The sequence below is a fragment of the Petaurus breviceps genome, unplaced genomic scaffold (assembly GCF_028583685.1).
Source record: "Petaurus breviceps papuanus isolate PSGF00001 unplaced genomic scaffold, PetGlider_PUasm1.0 99, whole genome shotgun sequence".
In the NCBI taxonomy this organism is placed as follows: Eukaryota; Metazoa; Chordata; class Mammalia; order Diprotodontia; family Petauridae; genus Petaurus; species Petaurus breviceps.
In genome coordinates, this window is record NW_027187465.1 from 18,417,384 (window position 1) to 18,437,588 (window position 20,205).

Below are 20,205 nucleotides of genomic sequence, written 5' to 3' on the forward strand. Positions count from 1 at the left end.
CTTCCTTCCTTCCTTCCTTCCTTCCTTCCTTCCTTCCTTCCTTCCTTCCTTCCCTCCTTCCTTCCTTCCCTCCTTCCTCCTTCCTTTACTTTCTAAAAGAGAAGTACCATCCCTCCATCACTTCACTCTTCCTCACTTGGCCCAGTTCATAGGTAGTTGGCCTACCAGTCTGGGGACCTCAGGGATGGTTGATTAATAAGATGTCTGTTTCCTTAGGCAACATAACCAATGATGAAGGGAATCAGATCTCCATTAAGAGAGGCCTGACCCCCAGGAACCTGGGAAGTGCCAGGTGCTCTGTTCTCTGCCCTGGTCAGATACCACCTGCAAGACTGTATACCATTCTGGGTCACCATAGTTTAGAAAGGCTATTGATAGGCTGGAACAATCAGGAAAATGGAGATTCTGGTCAAAGGAAATGGGGAATCTTAACCTGGAGAAAAGAAGACTGGGTGGGGGACATGTCTTGGAGTGTTTGAAAGGTGATCATGTGAAAGAGGTACAGAGATTGTTGTGTTTGGTCCTAAAGGGCAGAATCAGGATCAAGGGGTAAAAATGATGCCATCACTATGTGTGACCTCTGGGCCTCAGTTTCCCCACCTGTAAAAGTGAGTGGTTGGACCAAACGACTTCTGGGCTCTGTTCCAGCTCCAGATCTAGTCTCCTAAGCTGCATAGAGGCCAAGTCTGGGATAATGAAAGGAAAAGCTTATTCAGGTAGGAGTCCTAGCCTTATGAGATCATAGGCTCACAGGTCTCAATCTGGAAGGGACCTCAGAGGTCTCTAATTCATTTACGGATGAGGAAAATCAGACCCAAGGAGTTTTAATGACTTGCTTGAGATCACTAAGGTAATAAGTAAGGTCAGTATTTGAACCCTGGTCTTTCAATTCCAGAGCCAGGATTCCTTCTAATATACCATACTCTAAGTTGCTTCCAGGGCAGCCGGGTGGCATAGTGGATAGAGCATTGGGTCTGGAATCAGGGAGACTCATCGTTATGAGTTCAATCTGACCTCAGACATTTACTGTGTGACCCTGAGCAAGTCACTTCTCCTTGTTCACCTCAGTATCCTCATCTGTAAAAATAAGCTAGAGAAGGACATGGCAAACCTCTCCCGTATCTTTGCCAAGAAAACCCCAAAATGAGTTGTATCTGACAAAAGTTGCTTTCTACCCTACCCTTCAGAGGCCAGATGTCCACTTACTAATAGTGTTGTAGAAGGGATGTTCATGTTACAAGTTGGACTTGATGGTCCCTGCTGACGACCCTTATACCTCTGAGATCTTGTGATTTGGTGAAACTCACTTTGAAATGTGTTGTTTTTTTAGAGGGCCATTGTTGCCTGAGAGAGGTATTCTTTGGAGAGGTAGAGTGGGGTCATGAATAGAGAGCAATATTTAATTTCATTTTCCCCTTTTTTCTGGTGTATATTTTGGGAGCATTTGGCATTAAATGACTTACCCAGGGTCACACAGCTAATAAGTGTCTGAGGCCAGATTTGAACTCAGGTCCTGTTGACTCTAGGGTCAGTGCTCTATTTACTGTGCCGCCTAGCTGCCCTTTAAGTGACTGTAAAGTCACTAAAACCTACCTTGAATCCCCCACCTCAATGGCTCTGTGACCTGGCTTGTAACTTAACCTCTAAGGTTTTTAGGCCAGTATCACTAAGAAGGTATCTACCTGAACTGGTAGAGGAATTTTTCTATTTGGGATTTCTTGCATCAGTGAAATCACAGAAGTAGTTCCTAGTAGTTTGTCATGGTTGAAAACTGGGTCCTGGGTTGCTGGTCGGGGCCAGTCATCCTTCTTCCAGCGTGACCAGAACCACCAGCTCAGCTTGAAGGAGAGATGGTGAATCGTCCACTCCCCAAGGCCCAGAGGACCGGCTTGTTCCTGTTAGGCTGAGCAAAATTCCATTCTATTCGCTAGTTATTTTTACAGTCCCCGTCACCATAGTGAGTAAGCCTTTACCAAACAAAATCCTGTTCCTAGTTTGAGAGGGAGGGAGGAAGGGAAGAGTGTTCCATGAGGGTCCCTCTTGTCATAGTTGGGGATGGGGTGGAGGCAGATCATGTTACCCCCTCCCTTCCCCCAACCCCACTCCCCACTCACTTCCATACCAACATGACTATGTGCCATGGTGAGGAGGGGTCATTGGGAGCAGACCCAGGGGGATGAAGGGGGGGGGACGAGGAGCAGGGTGAGGTGATAGAAGGATGGGAAGATGTGGAATGTGAATAACAGGGTTTAATTCCCAGAGCTCTTCTTATTTCCTTTGTACCCCTTCACTTCGCCCCATAACATGTAAGCTCCTTGAGACAGGGCATACACACACACACACACACACAGAAGTAGATATAGATAGATACAGATAAATGGATATAGATAGATAGAGAGATAGACAGCTTGATCGTGCAAGTGCTTTGGATCAACAAGTCAGAGGACCTAGGTTCAAGTCTTACCCCTGATGCTTACCATCTGTATGCCTGTCGGGAGGTCACTTAACTGCTCTGTACCTCAGTTTCCTTACCTGTAAAACAAGAAGTTTGGGCTGAAATGGCCTCTGAGGTGCCTTCCAGCACCAGCTCAGGGATCCTGTGACCTTGGGCAAGTCACTTAGCCTCTCTATGCCTCAGTTTCCTCATCCATAAAATGGGAAGTTTGGACTGAGATGGCCTCTGAGGTCCCCTGCAACTCTAGATACTATGACTATTTCATTCTTACCTTTGTATTCCAAGCATAGGGCTAGTAGGTCCTTAAGACATGAATGACCTTAGGAAAGTCATTTCATGCAATTGTAGAATCTAAGGATTCTACAATCCATTCTTGAAAACAAATCCTTTTTACAAACAATTAATACTTCTCCTTTCTCAGCCTGATTTCCCTCACTTGAAAAATAAGGGGGTCAGACTAGATTGTCTTGCAAGTGTCAGACTTTAATCAGTGTAGGTAAGATAACCACTGTTGCCTAAATTACCTGGATTGGACTTCAGTAGGATACAAGCTTCTTGAGGGCAGCAACCTGAGGAATTTTGTTTTCATTTTTGTGTCCTCACCATGGCACCTTAGATGTAATAGCGGGTGTTGAAGGATCCTGTTTTTAAGTGGGATACAATGAAAGGAAGACTGACTTTTAGTTGGGAGGATCTGGGTTCCAATTTCACCTATAACTTTTATTTGCAGTTTGATCTTGGACAAGTCTCTTCCCTTTTATGGGCATCAAATTTCTAATCTGTAAAATGGAGGGGGGATTGGATTAGATTTTTTCTAAGGTCACTTGAAAGTCAAAGTCTATGAACAGTCCAGTTGGCTTGGGCATCCTGGCCATTTCAAGCTCATAAAATATAGAGACTAGGTTTGGACCCCATCTGGGGTTAAGGACCAGTGTCGGGGGGCGGAGAGATAGGTCAACAGGGAGTCCCAGGTTAAAGACCCTGAGCTTTTAACTCCACAGTGTCCATGTTAAGAGTTGAATATGAGAACCACAAGGCTGGATCCATCCTTGGACCCTTCCCTCTGCTTCTGCTCCAGTTCTCCAATCCTACAGACCACAGGGCCCCTCCCTTCCTGGTTTCAGTGTCTCTACAGATGGCTTGTAGCAGAGAGCTTGGCTGGACAATAGAAATACAGAAGCAGTGACCCCCTTGGAAAATTTCCAGCCATCATTTTGGAGCTGGCCTCTCAGAAGCTCCCCGGCTTCCAAGAAAATCTTCACTCAGCCCAATTCATAGGACTAGAGCTGAAAGGAATCCAATCCAACCCTCTTTTTACAGATGAGGAACCTGAAACCCAGAAAGGTTAAGTGACTTGCCCAAGGTCACACAGATAGTGTCAGAAGAGAGCTTTAACTTGAGGTCCTTGCTCTGGGTTCAGAGCCAGTGCTTAGCACAATGCCTAGCACACAGTAGGAGTCTAATCAATGATGCCCACAGAATGTGTTTGGGGTGGGATATGACACCATATTGTGTCTGTAACTGCTTTAGTCTTTGGGTCCTAAAGCAGTGGAAACAAACGATAGCCTTCAAGTGTCCCCTCAGCTCAGAATTCTCCTCAGAGGTGAAGGAGATCATATGGAGGATCCAGGTGTAGGTATGGCTTTGGGGAGGCTTGCAGTGCTAATGGCCAGGGCCCCAATAGTGGACACTTTGTCAATAGACAAGACTACCTTCTCCCCTCCTGCATAGACAATGGGTCAGTTGGGGGTGGCAGAGTGGAGAAGGTATGGTTTCTCCAATGGTAGAAGCAGAGATTTTGATCTGGAAGGGGCCTCAGAGGGCATCTGAGTCAATCTCTTCCTCTTCTAAATGAACCAGCCCAGAGAAGTGATAGATCTTGTCCGAGGTCACAGAAGTGGAAGGCAGCAGAGAACCAGGTCCTCTTTCAGCTCCCAAATCTAACGCGTTGCTTCCAATCCAATGCCCAGGCTAAGAGAACCTAGGGGAAGGGCCCAAAGCCAGGTCTAGATTTGCCCATATGGATTATTTGTGGGTTGTGGTGTGGTGTTTTTTTCCATAGCAATCCCTCCTCCCATTACCCAGCATACTTCTGGGGACGCATTACCCACAAGCACGGACACATCTGGTGTGTGCTTATGGGAAACAGATTGGTTTTCCTACTATACCAAGCCAAGCATACTTAGGAAGGTAAAGCCTCCCCATACCTCCTCCTCCCCCACCTCCCCTAACCCCAGCCATTAGGGAGGGGGTTGTGGAGCATCCTTTTCTTGGCCTTATTTATGGCCCTGTTTCTCCCTTCCCTTCATAGAAGCTTCTTTCCTCCTTTAGTATGGATTAGCAAGGCTTGGGACTTACTAAGACCTCTTAGAATTCACAACTCCCTTCAAAGCTCATCTCAGGTGGCACCTCCTACAGGAAGCCTTTCCTGATTCCCTCAGGTGGTTAATGCCCTCCTCTTTTTCCTCTTCCTTCTCTTCCTCCTCCTCCTTCTCCTCTTCTTCCTCTTCCTCCTCCCATATATTTACTCACCTCTTTGCCTATCATAGGCTTCACCTTCCATAGAAAGGCAGCTCCTCTAGGGCGTGGCCTGCCTGGTCTTTCTGCTTTCCCCCCACCATCTAGCATAGGACAGGAGGTGCTGAATACGTACTTATTGGCTGACTGCTTAAGAACAAGCACTCGTGGTTTTATTTTTGCATCCATATATTTCCAGCCCTTGGCAGAGTGAATCATTTGGGCAAACCCACCCGTTCCAGAGGTCAGTCCCCTAGTCTTCCCTATTTCTCCTCATCTCTTTCTTCCTTCTCCCTCCTCCCCCCTCCCCTGCCCTCTCCTCTCCTTCCATTCCCATTCTTCATCTTCCCGTTCTTCGCTCCCCCTCCTTCTCCTCCTTTTTCTCCCCTTCTCTTTCCTCTCCTCCAAGTATCTCTTGAGTGTGTTGGGCACTGAGGTGGGGGACTGTCTAAGACCTTGCTTAGAATCCTGCCTCTGCCAGTGACTGACTTGGTCCTTTCCCTTCTGTTCCGAGCCTAAGCTACCTCATTTTTAAAGTGGGGGTCTCAGTACTTGCTCCCCCTGCTTTACTCGGCTTGAGTCAGGTGATTAATGTCTATCAGGTGCTTAGGAATCCTTCAGGTGCTACATAATGCTAGCCATTAATGATATTAATTGTTGTCTATAAGTATAAGATTTAGACCTGGAAGAGACCGTCTCATTCAAACTCTCATTTTATGGAAGGGGAAACTGAGGCCCAGAATGGGAAAATGACTTGTCCAAAGCCATACCAGTAGTAAGGGAAGGAGTCAAGGTTAGGGAACCCAGCAAGCAAGAGTGTAGTTCCCCTACATCAGACTGTCTTATGTCTTCTGTCAAAAAAAAAAAGAAAAGAAAAAAGTCAGCATGTTATCATTTATAATTCTCTCTCCCCCTCCAGAAGAATTCTAGATAAAAATGCATTTGTCTTTCATCACAAGAAATAATTATGGAATATCTATAGTGTGCTAGCAAATAGAACCTGTGTTAGAAAAGAAAAGCAGTCAGGATTTTACACACACACACACACACACACATAAATACATTCATTTACATATAAATATATGTAATATATTAACACATATATTTACATATATACACACATATCCATTTATATATGAATATATACATGCATACGCACATTTATTTATATATAAATATCGAATATTTACACATTATATACATATGTGTGTATGTGTATTCTTTTTGGAATGTATAACTCCCTTGTTATAAACAATGTCCCTTATAAACAATGCAACAATGAAATACAGTTAAGTCAAGCAATTCTACAAATTGATCTTGTCCAACAGTGTATACTCCATTCCACACCTGTAGTCCACCACCTTTCTCATAAAACTTGGGAACACCCAGAGTTCAAAGTAAATTGGTTTCATTTTGTGGAAGTTGGGGCCCATCGGTGAGGTGGTCTCATCATTCTTTCTTCTCCTATCATCCTCACTCTTGCTGGGTGGATTGAAGATATCTTTAGCACAAGTTGATTCCCAGAGCTGGGATACTTGCTAGTGGCAAGTCTGAACCACAGAGGAGATAAGGTGGTGCTTGGGGCCCTGTCACTTATGCCCAGGTAGATTGATCTGTCCCTCTAGGTTAACAAGAGGCTCCCATTATGTGTCCATCCATCTGTCTTTGCTGCAGAGACTAGTCATGTGTGGAGCCTTAAACTTAATTCATACCTCTGGGCAGATGAGCATGTTTTTCACAGGGGTGGCCCTAAGATCACAGCCGCAGTCTAAATGACCAAGACTCATGTTTCTAGCTACTTCAGCCTAAGCCACTCTGTCATCACTGCCATGGATCCCACCTAATTTAGTAGAACTTCCTTTCACAGAATTTTCTGTGGGGAAATGCAAACCTACTTGCAAAGTGGCTGGTCCATAGATTGCTGGCTTGTCCTTATATAGCTCTTGCCCTTATATCACATTCTGAAAAATGAAGACATCAGTTTCTAAGGCCTTGGAATTTCCACTGATGATATTCTCTGTTTTAAGGCCCCTTCCAAAGCTGAAATTCCTTGTTCTAAGGCCCCTCCCAGCTCTTACATTCTCTGTTCTAAGGCCCTGCCCTATTCGAATATTCTCTGCCTTAAGATTTGTTTGTATCCTGACATTCTGTATTATAAGATACCTCCAAGCTTTGATGTTCCATGTTTTAAAATTCTTCCTAGCTCTGACATGTGATTTCTTTAAGCTCTGGTGTTCTATATTCCAAGGCTATATTCTTCCCAGCTCTCACATTACTGGGCCCCTTCTTGCTCAAACATTTGATGGTGCTTCCTAGCTCTAATGTGTCATAATTATATCTTCCAGAATTCTAAGAATTCCAAGCCTGATGTTGGGGTGATATTTGGGGGTGACTATGGGGGGCACAGTAGGGGGCACAGTAGGCACACACCTCTGGGTGCCCTTCAGATCATACCATGTGGAAGGCCACCATCAGGTAGGCCAAGTTCTAGCTGTGAATTCTAGTTTAGGGCCTTGCTGTATGACTTGCTGTGAATACAACCTCCCTACACTCTTGTTTTCTTAACTGCCCAAAGTGGGGCAGACAAATCTTAATGACTGTTAATCCATCTCCCCAGGTTATTGGTGAGGATTGAGTAGTAAAACCAATTGTAAATCACTTTGTGAAAATAAAGGCTCATGTGATTATTTATTATTTACATGGGACCAAATCCCTGACTTGGGATTCCCTTTGCCAGCCCCAGCTGCTGGGTATACATGCTGAATGAGAATAACCCCCCTAATGTATTAGAAAGCTAATAACATGGGTAGGATCACTAGGGTCCTTAGAGGCAACCCTCCCTCCCCTTAAAAATATTACTGAATAAATGGCTAGTGAGAGGACTTACTTGATTGGCTAGAACGGGATTTTATGGTCTCTTGGTTCACCCCAACTGGCTTCTCTATTAGCTTGGAAAACCCTGCCAAGTACCAGGTAAGGTAATTGCCAGGGGGAGACTGGCCAGGATCCTGCCACCTGCTGCCATGAATGGCCAATTCAGGCACTGTGGTCTAAACAGTGAATCAGGGCCCTTCGTTAGCAGGCAGGCCAGTCAGGCCGTCAGGCTGGGGGTTTCAATATTCCCTTGTAAGGTTTTACAACCTCGAACCCTGGCAACAATGGTGGTATTGACTGGGTGCGCTCATGCAAGACAGAATGCAGAAAGGGGGCCAAGTCCACAAGCCCCGCTCAAGGTGAGCAGAGGGCATCTTATGGGCTTGAGCCTGGGCCAGGAGTTAGATTCTTGGCCCCTAGGCTGAGCTGAATCTCTGCATTGTGTGGAGTCAGTGGGATGGGGAAGCCAACCGGAATGTAGCAATAGCAGCCAAAGTAATTATTGGGCTTTGTGTTGACTGGGCATCTCCAGCCAGTCAATTTTCCCTTTTCTTGGTAGAACTTCGTTTCTTCACCAATAACAACTGACATTTTCAATGTATTGTATTATGCAAAGTGTTATCTCACTTGAAAAACGATATCCCATTCCCTCTTTCTAAGTCTTTCCATGGGCTGCACCCCTTGCCTGGTGCACACTCCCTCCTTGCCTTCTTGTCTCGGAAGCTCAGCTCTGGTCCCACCTCTTGCAAAAAACCTTTGCTGATCTTCCAATCTTTCCCCTCCCTGTCAATAAAATTCTTGTAATTATTAAGCATGTACTTCTCTCGTATTATCTTTTCTAACAGAATGTGAGTTTCTTGAGAGCAGGGATTATCTCATTTTTGTCTCTCTATCCTCACTTGTGCCAGTGCACAATGTCTGACACATTGTAGGTGCCTAATAGGGGTAAACGAGGTGGCACAGTAGATAGAGTACTGGGACTGAAGTTAGGAAGGCTTATCTGTCTGTGATCAAATCTGGCCTCAGATGCTCACTACCTAGTGTATGATCCTGGGCAAGTCACTTATCCTTATTTGCCTCAGTTTCTTCATCTGTAAAGTGAGATGGAGAAAGAAATGGGAAACCACTCCAGTATCTTTGCCAAGAAAACCCCAAATGGGGTCATAAAGAATAGGATACAATGAACAATAACAAAAGGTGCTTAATAAATGCTCGTTGATTGAGTCCCAAGACATCCCCAATGGGTAGGCTCCACAGATATTAGCCTTGTGTTACAGATGAGGAAAATTAGTCTCAAGGATTTTAAGTCATTTGAACCCTCTCCATTCTTGATGACAAATCCAACAGGCTCTAGTCACCACGCCACGTTCCTTCTCTGCCTGCTTTGTTGAACTTGTGTCCATTTGAGGATAGCCAGAATAATGAAGATCCCTGTCTCCAGGTCATAAGAGGATTAGTTGAAGGAAGGGGACATTTTTAGCCTAGAGAAGAGGAGACTTGAGGTCACAGCAGAGCTCTCAAATTGTCTGAAAGGCTGTGTTGTGGAAGGGGTGTTCGATGTGTCTTGCTTGTCCCCAGAAGGTAGAACCAGGAACAATGGACAGAATTTACAAAGAGGAAGATTAGACTTAGTTAATATCTAAGGGGAAAACAGACAAACAACCAAAGTAACAACAACAAAACCAATCCAACTTCCTTCCAAGTAGATGGCCTCCAAATAGAATGAGTTAACTTGAGAAGTGGTGAGCTCTCCTTTCTTGGAATCCTCCAAGCAGAGACTTGACAACCAACTTGATAGATATGTTATAGTGGGGATTCCTTTTGTAAAAGGATGAGTTGGACTTGATGGCCACTCAGGACCTTTCCAACTCTCAGTTTCTTTGATTCTGTAATTTCCATTAGGATGGAGGGTGTGATTGACCAGGATGCTTACCAAGTCACACAAGGGTTTTTTCTCCCCCTAATACATCCACTTCTCCATGGCAGTATCCATGAGTAAATGAAAAGTTTTGGGGTATAAATGTTCAGTCCTTATCAAAAATGGTGTTCACCAGTGGTCAAAAATCAATCAGTAATCATTGTTGTTTGGTCATGTCTGACTCTTTGTGACCCCATTGGGGTTTTCTTGGCAAAGATACTAGAATGAATGGTTTGCCATTTCCTCTTCTAGCTCATTTTACAGAAACTGAGGCAAACAGGGACAAGTGACTTGCCCAAGGTCACACAGCTAGTCAGTGCCCTGAGGTCCCATTTGAACTCAAGAAAATTAATCTTTTTGACTCCAGGTCACTGTGCTGCTTAGTAGCAGACACAAATAGAAATTAATCCCTTGCTGACCACATGTTGACTTAAAAAACCACAGCTCACCATTATCTAGGTTGTGTTATATTCTTATTTATTTTGTTAAATATTTCCCAATTACATTTTAATCTGGTTTAGATTGCCCTCTGGAGCAGCCTAGTATAGATAACCTTTGCCCTACCCTGTGCAAAACCAAAACAAAGCAAAACTCTACCCTTCTGTTTTTAAAAATAGAACCTGTCGATTTTCACTCTGTTTTGTTTTGTGTTGTGTAGACTAGGACTCAGCTAGAGGTTCTCCACTGCCATGTACATCCCCCTGCTCCCATTTTGACGCCTATAAATTGAGGTTGTTATTACCACTGTCACATTCTAGCTCAGATAAGGGCCTCTAAGACTTACTGAATCAACAAACATTTATATGAAGCACCTACTGTCTTCCAGGCACTGTGCTAAGCTTTGGCATTACAAAGAAAGGCAAAAACAGCTCCCATCCTCAAGGAACTCACATCTGAATGGGGGAGGTAGGCAACATGTAAATAAAAAGGTCCATTCTGTACACATACAGAATTGATGGGAAAAAAAGGATGCTTCTAGAAGCTGGGGGATGCCAGTGTAGCAGGATCAATGAGGGTGTAGAAGAGAGTAACCGGATGAGAATTCTGGAGAATAGGAAGAGGCTAGATGATGAAAAGCTTAATGAGTGAGGTGGTATTGAGAGTTCCTTGGAAAGAGGTACTGTGGAAGGATGGAACCATTATTCTAAGCCATCGCCATTATGCTTAGGGGAATGTTGATAATCAGAAACAGAATTTGTTCTTTGCAGAACATAATTTTGGAGCTTGGCAATGTTGCCTTACACTTTGGGAATTCTATGAAGCCTGCTGATATAGCCCCTTGTAAAATCTGGAGGCCAACATTTTCAGGCCATTTTCCTTTAATTAAAAAAAATAAACATCTCAATATTAAAAAAGAAAGGACCCACCCCCATCCCCCATCAGTTCTGCTGGAATGCCAACAGTGTGTACTCCGTGACTAAGTAGGCTGAATTCAATTGCCATCTCGGTTCATCGGCTCCTACAGGCGAGGGAGAAGGGGAGAGAGAGAGAGACAGAGAGACAGAGAGACAGAGACAGAGAGAGAGAGAGAGAGAGAGAGAGAGAGAGAGTTTGTAGTTCAAGCTGTGTAATGGAAAAAATACAAAGTAGGAGTCAGAGGCACATCTGAAGTGAGGCCCATTAAATGAAATTCATTCCATTAAACCTTCTAGCCCTAAAGGGTGGTTCTTTTTGGAGTGGTTGTTGGTTAGATTTTAATCACAGAGTGGTAGAATGGGGTTAACAATGAAAAGGATATTCCAGCAGGAAATAGAAGGGCTGAAAGGGCCCTTAAAATAGAGCAAGGCAAGACCTGAGAGCAAGGAATGTCAGGTTTTGGGAGGGGCCTTAGAAAAGGAAGTGTGGGGGCTGGGAGGGGCTTAGAACAGGGGGTGTCGGGGCTGGGAGGGGCCTTAGAACAAAGAATTATCAGCAGTGAAAGGGGTCTGGGGGTCTTAGAAAAGAGAAATTCAGAGTTAGGACCCAATACCCTCATTGGACTGAGGAAAAGCCCATTTTAGAGAACGTAAATGATGCACTTAAGATAATGTAGGGTGTCAGCAGCATTTGGAATTACAGAATTTAGGGTCTCTATCTCCTAGTCCTCCAAAATTTTGGAAGCTGGCTCCGTGGAAGAGGATCCAGGACTTGGCTGAAGGGCATCCTGGTCAGATATGGATGAGAAAGTGTGTTCAGCTCCCATAAGAGATACCTTCTCTTTCCGAGACAGCTGCCAATGGAGACCTTGCTTTTGGCCTTTTAGGTCAGAGTAATCTATCTGCTCTCCCTTCCCTGAACTCCTCTTCCTCCTCCTTAGAATCAAGAGGCCTCAGGGGACACATCTCCCCTGGATACTGGAGCGGTAGGAGCTCATAGGAGTACAACCCATACAAGTCTGAGGGGCACAGGTGGGGCAACAACATGGTTCTGCCCCAAAAGTGCCAGTTAGAGCTGGCACCTACCCCTGTCCAAGTGTGAGAAAGATAATTTTAGAATAAATCAAGTCCTGTCTTACTTTATATAGTGAGAAGAGTTGGGAGGTTTAAGTTCTGGTCCTTTCTCTTCACAGAATGTCAGGTGACCCTGAACAAGTCACTGCCCTTTTCTGGGCCTCTGTATCCCCATCTGTAAAATGATTGCATTAGGCTGTTAGAGATGGAAGGTACCTCAGAGAGTATGATTGTATATATTAAGGTATGGAATTCCTTAGTCTGAGAAGAGGTGGGAAATGATAATAATCATTCAGCACCCAGGGCACATCACCGAGTGGACAAACATTTAAGAGGCCACTGAGTATCAGGGACTATGCTAGGTCCTGGTGATAAAAACACACAGTCCATGCCCTCCAGGAGCTCATGCAACATGTCACAAGTATGGACAAGTGAGGCACTTATTATAGCTTGAATTTAGCTGGGTTTGTAAAATGATTTAGATGTGTAATCTCTTTTGTTCCTCACAATGACCGGGAGGTAGATGATGTTACCTCAATTTTGTTGTTATTAAGTTGTGTCTGACTCTTTATGATTCCATTTGTGGTTTTCTTGGCAGAGATACTAGATTGGCTTTGCCATTTTCTTCTTTAACACTTTTTACAGATGAGGAAACTGAGGCAAATAGGGTTAAGTGTCTTGCCCAGGGAGGTGCAGCTAGTGAGTATCCAAGGACAGATTTGAATTCATGGATTCTTGTGCCTGTTAGAAAGCTGAATTAGATACCCCCCTAACTCATTGATGTATTTGAGGTCCCTTAGTGCCCCTCAACCTGGTTTAGCCCATCTGCTGAGATAATTTTACCAAAGTCTATGTATGCTACATTTTCTTGGAGCCGAAGATGAAAGTTGGGTGAAGGTGGACCCCAAAGGTGGATGAGTAGCCCTGAAAAGGGCTTGACAGTCCTCACACCAGAGATTCTGGTCCTTCCTGAACACCCCAATTATGGGAAGATTTCCCCTGCTGTGGTAGAAGGATGAGAACCATTTGTTCCAATGGCAGCTTGGTCAGATATGGAAGACGCCAAGGTCACCCAGTGCATCCTGGGCCATTGCCAGTCATCTTGAACTTTGTCCTGACACTGGACTTCAATGATTTTGGAAGAGAGAGGGAGGCTGATGATTTGGTACAATTCTGCCTCACTTAAATCCAATTGGCCCACGAGTCAAGGCATCACCCCAAAGGACAAATAACAACGTGTCCAACACTCCTCTCTACAATACATTATACATAAAGCTGTTCAGTTGGGAAGAGAGGAGACAAGATGTTGTCTGAATCACTTTTTTAATATTTTCAATATTTACATTTTGCATCTATGGTATTTTCATATAATATATGTATATTTTCTAGACCGAAGAGCAGCATCTGTTTTTAAAATGAACCCAATCTTTTTAAACGGTGTTTTTCAGTAAAGAGTACCCAGTGGTTCCCAGGAGTACAGTGAGACAGAAGGTCACTGCCAACCACAGCCCCTTCAGTGGGGAGGCCAGAGTTCTCTCAGCCTCGTCCAACTTGGGGTCCCAATACCAGTGTGAGAACGGTGTCTCCAGTACCTCCCAAGACCTACTCCCCCCTCCCAACCCATACCCGCTGTCCCAGGAACATGGTCAGATTTACCACTGCACCAAGAGAAAAGGTAAGTCTTCTCTTCCCACCATCCCTCCTCCTCAATGCCTTTCCCCTCTCTTCTCTCCCTTCCTCATCCCACCTTATCCCATGATGGGTTTTTTTAAGCAATTGGGGTTAAGTAACTTGCTCAAGGTTACACGGCCAGGTGTTTCTGGGTGGGTGCTAAGTGTCTGAGCCCGGGATTCGATCTCCAGGTCATTCTGACACTGGAGCCAGTGCTCTTACTCACTGTGCTACCTGGCCGCCCCCCCCCATGATGTTTTATACCCCTTCTAGGTTCATTGAAGAGTTTGGGGTAGATTTTTGAGTTACCATGATAGCCACATGCTAGATGAGGTTTTTGGCAATTAACAAGCATTTATTAAATACCTGCTGTATGCCAGCCTTGTACTGAGGATGAAGAAAAATGAAATGAATACAAAGACATCTGCTTACTTAAGTGCTATCTGGAAACCAGATTTTAGAGAGGTCATTGAATCTGTTTTCCACGGGAGGAAACTGAGGCCCAGGGAAGGGAATTTATTTATCTGAGATCAGAGACTAACTGAGCTAGAACCTAGCTTGAACCCTGGTCCCTTTCTTCCTCTTATTCCAGGACTTTTCTCTTTATGCTACATTGTCTAGGAAAAGCTGCTACAGTCACGTCCAGACTGGAACTCGTTTAGATGACTAAGCTGTTTTGTGTGGTAAAGCATTCTGTGCTTGGTCTCAGGAGTCCTAGTAACACCTCTGACATTTACCAGCTATGTGACCATGGGTATATCCCTTACCCTCTCTGAGATTCCTTAAGCTAAATTTTTAATGACAACTAGAGGACCACAGGGTTGTCATGAGGATCAAATGTAACTCTTCAAACCTTAACATACCACATACATGCTAGCTTGTTGTTGGTATTATTGTTATTATAAGTCATGGGGATATTAAGTTTCATCCAGGAAAACAATCCCAGGAATAAGGGGCTGGTGTATTGGTTCTCTCCATAAAGTGTCTCCAGGCTGGCAGAGTGGGCTGGGCTGCACCTGGACTGGAATCAAGGATCTGGGTTGAAATCCTCCTTCAGACTCTTCCTGCCTGTGTGATGCCATCAGGCAATAAGTATTTGTTAATTACCCACTGTGTGGGGGAGTTACAAATAAAAGGCAAAGTACTCTAAAAGGTAGCTCTTTAGTTGGAGGATAAATGATATCCAATCAGGGGTGTGCTGGAACCAGCTCAAACTGACTCAAGAGAGCTGATTGTTAAATTTTCCATCTGAGCATTTACACCACAGAATTTGGCAAATGCTACATATCAGGATTTAATTTATTGTTTTGTTGATTATCTAGACTTAAAGGAGGCAATGGAGAAAATGTTAAGAATGTAGGTTCATTTTAAAGAGTATCATCCATGCATTTTTCTTCCTGGAGAGCTGGTTGTTAAACATTTACTAGCATGCTCCTGCTTTCAATCCAATCCAACACAATTCTACAAATTATTAGCATTTCTTACTATGTATTGAGTGCTGGGAATAGAAACACAACCTAATAAATGATCCCTGTCCTCAAGTAGTTTACATTCCAGTACCAGATAATAGGTAATGTTGTTCAGTCATTCGATCACGTCCAACTCTTTGTGACTCCGTGAACCATGTTGTCTCTGGGGTTTTCTTGGCAGAGATATTGGAGTGGTTTGGCATTTCCTTCTCCAGTAGATTAAGGCAAACAGAGGTTGAATGACTTGCCCAGGGTCACACAGCTAATGAGTATCTGAGTCTGGATCTGAACTCAGGTCTTCCTTGTCCATCCATTGAACATCTAGCTGGCTATATGAGGTAACAGAGATAAAAATTGAACTCAGGTCCCCTGACTGCAGTTCCAGGGTACTCCCCAATCTTACTTGCCTTTACTATGTCTATAGACAATGTGAATCCTTTCTCCATTCATGTGAGAAAGCCAGACAGCCTCCCAAATCCCTGATGGTTCTTTGCATGTTTTTTTTAGTTTGGTTTCAACTTCCTTAACAAGTGACTTTGGTTAAAGTGTGATTTGCCTCTTGGAATCCAGATTCTAGAGGAATCCATATATTGTTTTCCACCCTGTATCCTCACCTTGGAAAGCCAGGTTTGTCTGGGGATTGTTCTGGGTCTGCGTTCCCCTCAGATCAAGGCCTTGTTCCCAGAGTTTCCCAGCTTACCTGATACACATTTCAATGATCCAAGCTTCAAAAGCCTGAACAATATCACTTGAAAGGGCGCTCTGGCAATGTTCCCAGCATATCTACTCCTGACACATGTACACAAACATTTCTGAATCTCCTTTCTGAGCGATTGGCTGGGTTGCTCTACAGAAATGGAAGGGCTTTCTCCCTGCAGATGAACCCGATAAATTTGGTCCTTCCAAGACATCAGTGGGGGACCCATTTTAAATGCACCATCTTTTATGCCCTCTTCTTATCGGCCATGGAGCCTCAGTGTAGACCTCCAGAGTCTGTTCTGGTCCATCCAGACTTGGGATTGGGATTGGGATAGGGGTCTCTGGGGGCCCCAACAAAGAGTCACAAGGTTTGAATTATAAAACACTGTCGATTAAATTAATACCAGACCCAAAGGAGAGGGAGGAAGAATTCTAAAAAGAAATCCATGCCCTTTATAGATTAAATATTTACAGCTAAGTTCATGTAAATAAATTCTTCTAAATGCATTTGGAAATCTTGGAATACCTAATGGGTGAATGCAGATTCAATGTTATGAAGTTGCCATCCTTGTTAAGCTAGGGTATATTTTTCCAGGATCCAGTTTACAAGTCGTAAGGGTCATAGACCTCAGGTTGGAAGGTACTTTTGAGGGTCTCTTAGGAAAAATCTATAATTTTCATCAGACAGAATCTGAGATTCAGAGAGTCCAAGTGACTTGGTCAAAGTCACACAGCTTCATTCATTAGAGGTTGAGCTGGGAATGAAATTCAGGTCCTATGACTTCAAATCCCAAGGCCTTTCTGCTGTTTCATGATATTGACTAGTGATGGAAGAGGCAGGTAGGAGAAAAATTTGCTGGGTTTAGTCAGAGGACCAGAGTCACATAACTTAAGTGCCTTCCAGTTGGGGGTGAGTTGGAGCCAACTCAGACGGTCTCAAGAGAGACGGTTGTTAAATTTCACTATTAGTACTCATATTTTGGAAATTGGCAAATGTTACAAATCAGAGTCTTGGAACCAACTCAGACTGACTCAAGAGAGCTGGTTGTGGAATTTCAAATTGGAGTCTTAGCTCTACCTCCTTACTAGCATGGTGGTACGTCTCAGACTTCATGCCGGCCTGACTGGCTTAACCTTTACAGAAATCTCTGCCCTTCTCACCCTGCTGGCTTGCCTGTCCCAGAGAAGTGACAGGCAGCATTCCAGCCCATCTCCAACTGCTCTGCCTCCAGACAACTACAGACCATTCATCATGGGCGTCCACATTGTAAGGTGATAAGGAATCAGCAGAAATTTCCTTCCAGTTTGGAACCCCCGTTAAGTGATGTCTCCCTGGGTGGTTTCCCCACCCCCCGTCATCTCCATTATCTCATTTCCCCTCATTGTCACTGGGGAGACAACTATCTCTTTGCCAGTGAGCTCCTGAGCTGGGGGCCCTGTGATGGGAAAGGGCCAGAGCTTGCCAGAGGGATGGATGGAGCCCTTGTGTTTGGACTCTACTGTCTCCTTCCTATCTGTCTCCCAGTGGATTGAGTCAGCCAGGGAGAGGTCTTTTATCAATGTCATGAAGCAGGGGGGCAGGCCAGGGCCTGGGAGAGACCCCCACTGGGCCCCTCCACTGGCCACTTGGAGCTAGAATAGCTCCCTCCTGGTTTTGATCCCGCCCCCCACCTAAGGAATCAAACAGTGGCAATCAGTAGGCAGAATTTCACTGAAAGCATCAGAGTAAGTGGGGAGCCCATCACCGAGTTTGTATTTAAAAGGGGAGCCAGGGACGAAGTAGGGTAAAGGGGTTAGAACTCAGTCTCCCATTTGTCTGGTGGTTCTCTCATCAAGGTGATACGTGGGATGGGTTTAGAACCAAGAAGACCTTGATTCTAATCTTGCCTCAGATACTTACCAGCTGTGTGATGCAAACAAGTCACTTAAACTCTCCCAGACTCAGTTTCCTCATCTGTAAAGTGGAAAAATTGGACTTGATGGCCTCTTAAAGTCCCTTCTAGTTCCAAATTTATAATCCTATGGTACTATGACTTGGACTTGAGGAGAATTGGGTTTCAATCTCAAGTCAAGTAACTTCTCTGAGCCTGAAAGATAACACCTACCTCAGAGGACAGTTTTGGGGGTCAGATGAGTTCATGTGTATAAAGTGCCCTCTAAACCTCCAAGTGCTAAGAACATGCCAGTTATTATTTTTATTATTAAGTTATTATTATATATACAATATAGACATTATATTATATCATATTGTAGAATAATATATTATTGTAATATAAGATAGTTATTAATAACATGCCAGTTATTTTATTGTTAAATTATTATTATATATACACTATAGAAATATGATATATGATATAATATGTTGTGATATATAGTAAAATTATTATAATATAACAGTTATTAATAACATGCCAGTTTTTTTTTTAACAATTCATTAATGGCTTTCATTTCTCAGTATAATTTTCATTGTATCACTGCAGGCTTTTCTCCAAGATGAAACCATTTACCTAGGACTGCAGTTTCCTAATCATGTGATTTGGGGATGATCTGGGGGTCTCAGTTTCTTCCTCTGTAAAACTGAGATGATGATGATGTCTATGGCACCTGCCTCCCAGGGTTGTCAAGGCTGTAATAATAATGATGACAGCAACAACAACAACTAACATTCATCTAGTACCTATTATGTGCCAAGCGCTTTATAATTATGATCTCATTTGATCCTGACAAGCCCTGGATGTGGGTGCTATTATTATACCCATTTGACAGATGAGGAAACTAAAGCAAATGAAAGTTGAGTGACTTATTCAGGGTCACACAACTAGGAAGTATCTGAGACTGAATTTGAACTCAGGTCTTCCCCACTTTATCCCTTAATGCTCTATCCATTGCTCCCCCACAGATGCCAATGCAAAGCTTTGGTGTGCCATGTGACCCTGGACATGTCATTTACCCTCTCTCCATCTCAGTTTCCTCTTCTATAAAATGGGGGCAATGATACTTCAGTCTGTCGACTAGCATTTATTAAGTACCTGCTATGAGTCAGATGGGGCAGCTAGGTGGAGAAGTGAATAGAGTGCTGGGCCTTCAGTCAGGAAGACTCCTTTTCCTGAGTTCAAATCTAGCCTCAGATACTTATTAGTTGTGTGACCCTGGACAAGTCACTTCCCCCGTTTGCCTCAGTTTCCTCATCCGTAAAATGATCTGGAGAAGGAAATGGCAAACCACTCCAGTATCTTTGCCAAGAAAAGCCCAAATGTGGCCACAGAGACTTGGACAGGGCTGAAAAATGACTGAGCAACCACCGATGTGCCAGAGCCTTTGTTAATCATTGGGGTGTTGGAGCTTGGGGTCTACTCTGGGATATGTGGATCTGAAAGAGCTTTAGGAATGCTAGTGATCATTAGTGTTCTGTGGCCTTAGGCTCTCCCAGCCCTGACATCTCCTGTTCTGAGGCCCCTCCTAGCTCTGACATCTCCTGTTCTAAGACCCCTCCCAGCCCTGACATCCCCTGTTCTAAGGCCCCTCCCAGCTCTGTCATCCCCTGTTCTAAGGCCCCTCCCAGCTCTGTTATTCCCTGTTCTATGGCCCCTCCCAACCTTTCTGTTCCATGTTGTAGTATTCCTCTCAGTTCTGACATTTTCAATCCTAAAGCTCCTTTCAGAGCTTTGACATTCTATGTCTACAGTCCTTACCAGTCTTTACATTCTATGTTTTAAGACTCTAAGATTCCATGTTCCAGACTCATCTTAGGTCCTCCTCTGTCAAATGAAGAGATTTGTGTTGCATGATCTCTGGGAACCTTCCAAACCCTTAAAAATTGGATTAATTTTGTTTCTTTCTTAAGTGCCCCTATTTAAATCCTTATTATTTTTTTCAAGTCGCTTGTTTCAGCAGAGTAGGGAAGGGTAAAAGCCACCCAGGACAAGTTACTCTGTGAATCATTTTAATCCAGTCTAACCTTGCATGCTGTAGGCATCTAATAAATGTTTACTCACGGCAGCCTTGAGGTAGTCTGGACCAATGGGATGGCCTGTGCAGCTACCTGCCCCGAGCATTTATTCTAGCTAACATCCTTAAAGTCCGGGATATTCCTTCTGTAAATTGTCTCAAATAGTGGACATAGTTTTCATTTTCATAAATAATCCTTGAAGGAAATGAGCCATTTTGAAAAGT

The 20,205-nt window shown here is 44.0% G+C and overlaps 1 protein-coding gene across 2 annotated transcripts in view; it reads left to right on the forward strand.

Moving 5' to 3' along the window:
- Positions 1 to 20,205, forward strand: part of TBX5 (T-box transcription factor 5) — a 55,049-nt gene that overhangs the window by 28,306 nt on the left and 6,538 nt on the right. For both annotated transcript variants that reach the window (XM_069081899.1, XM_069081900.1), the window contains exon 8: positions 13,642 to 13,868. In XM_069081899.1, the coding sequence (XP_068938000.1) occupies positions 13,642 to 13,868 (227 nt within the window). The remainder of the gene's footprint in view (positions 1 to 13,641; positions 13,869 to 20,205) is intronic.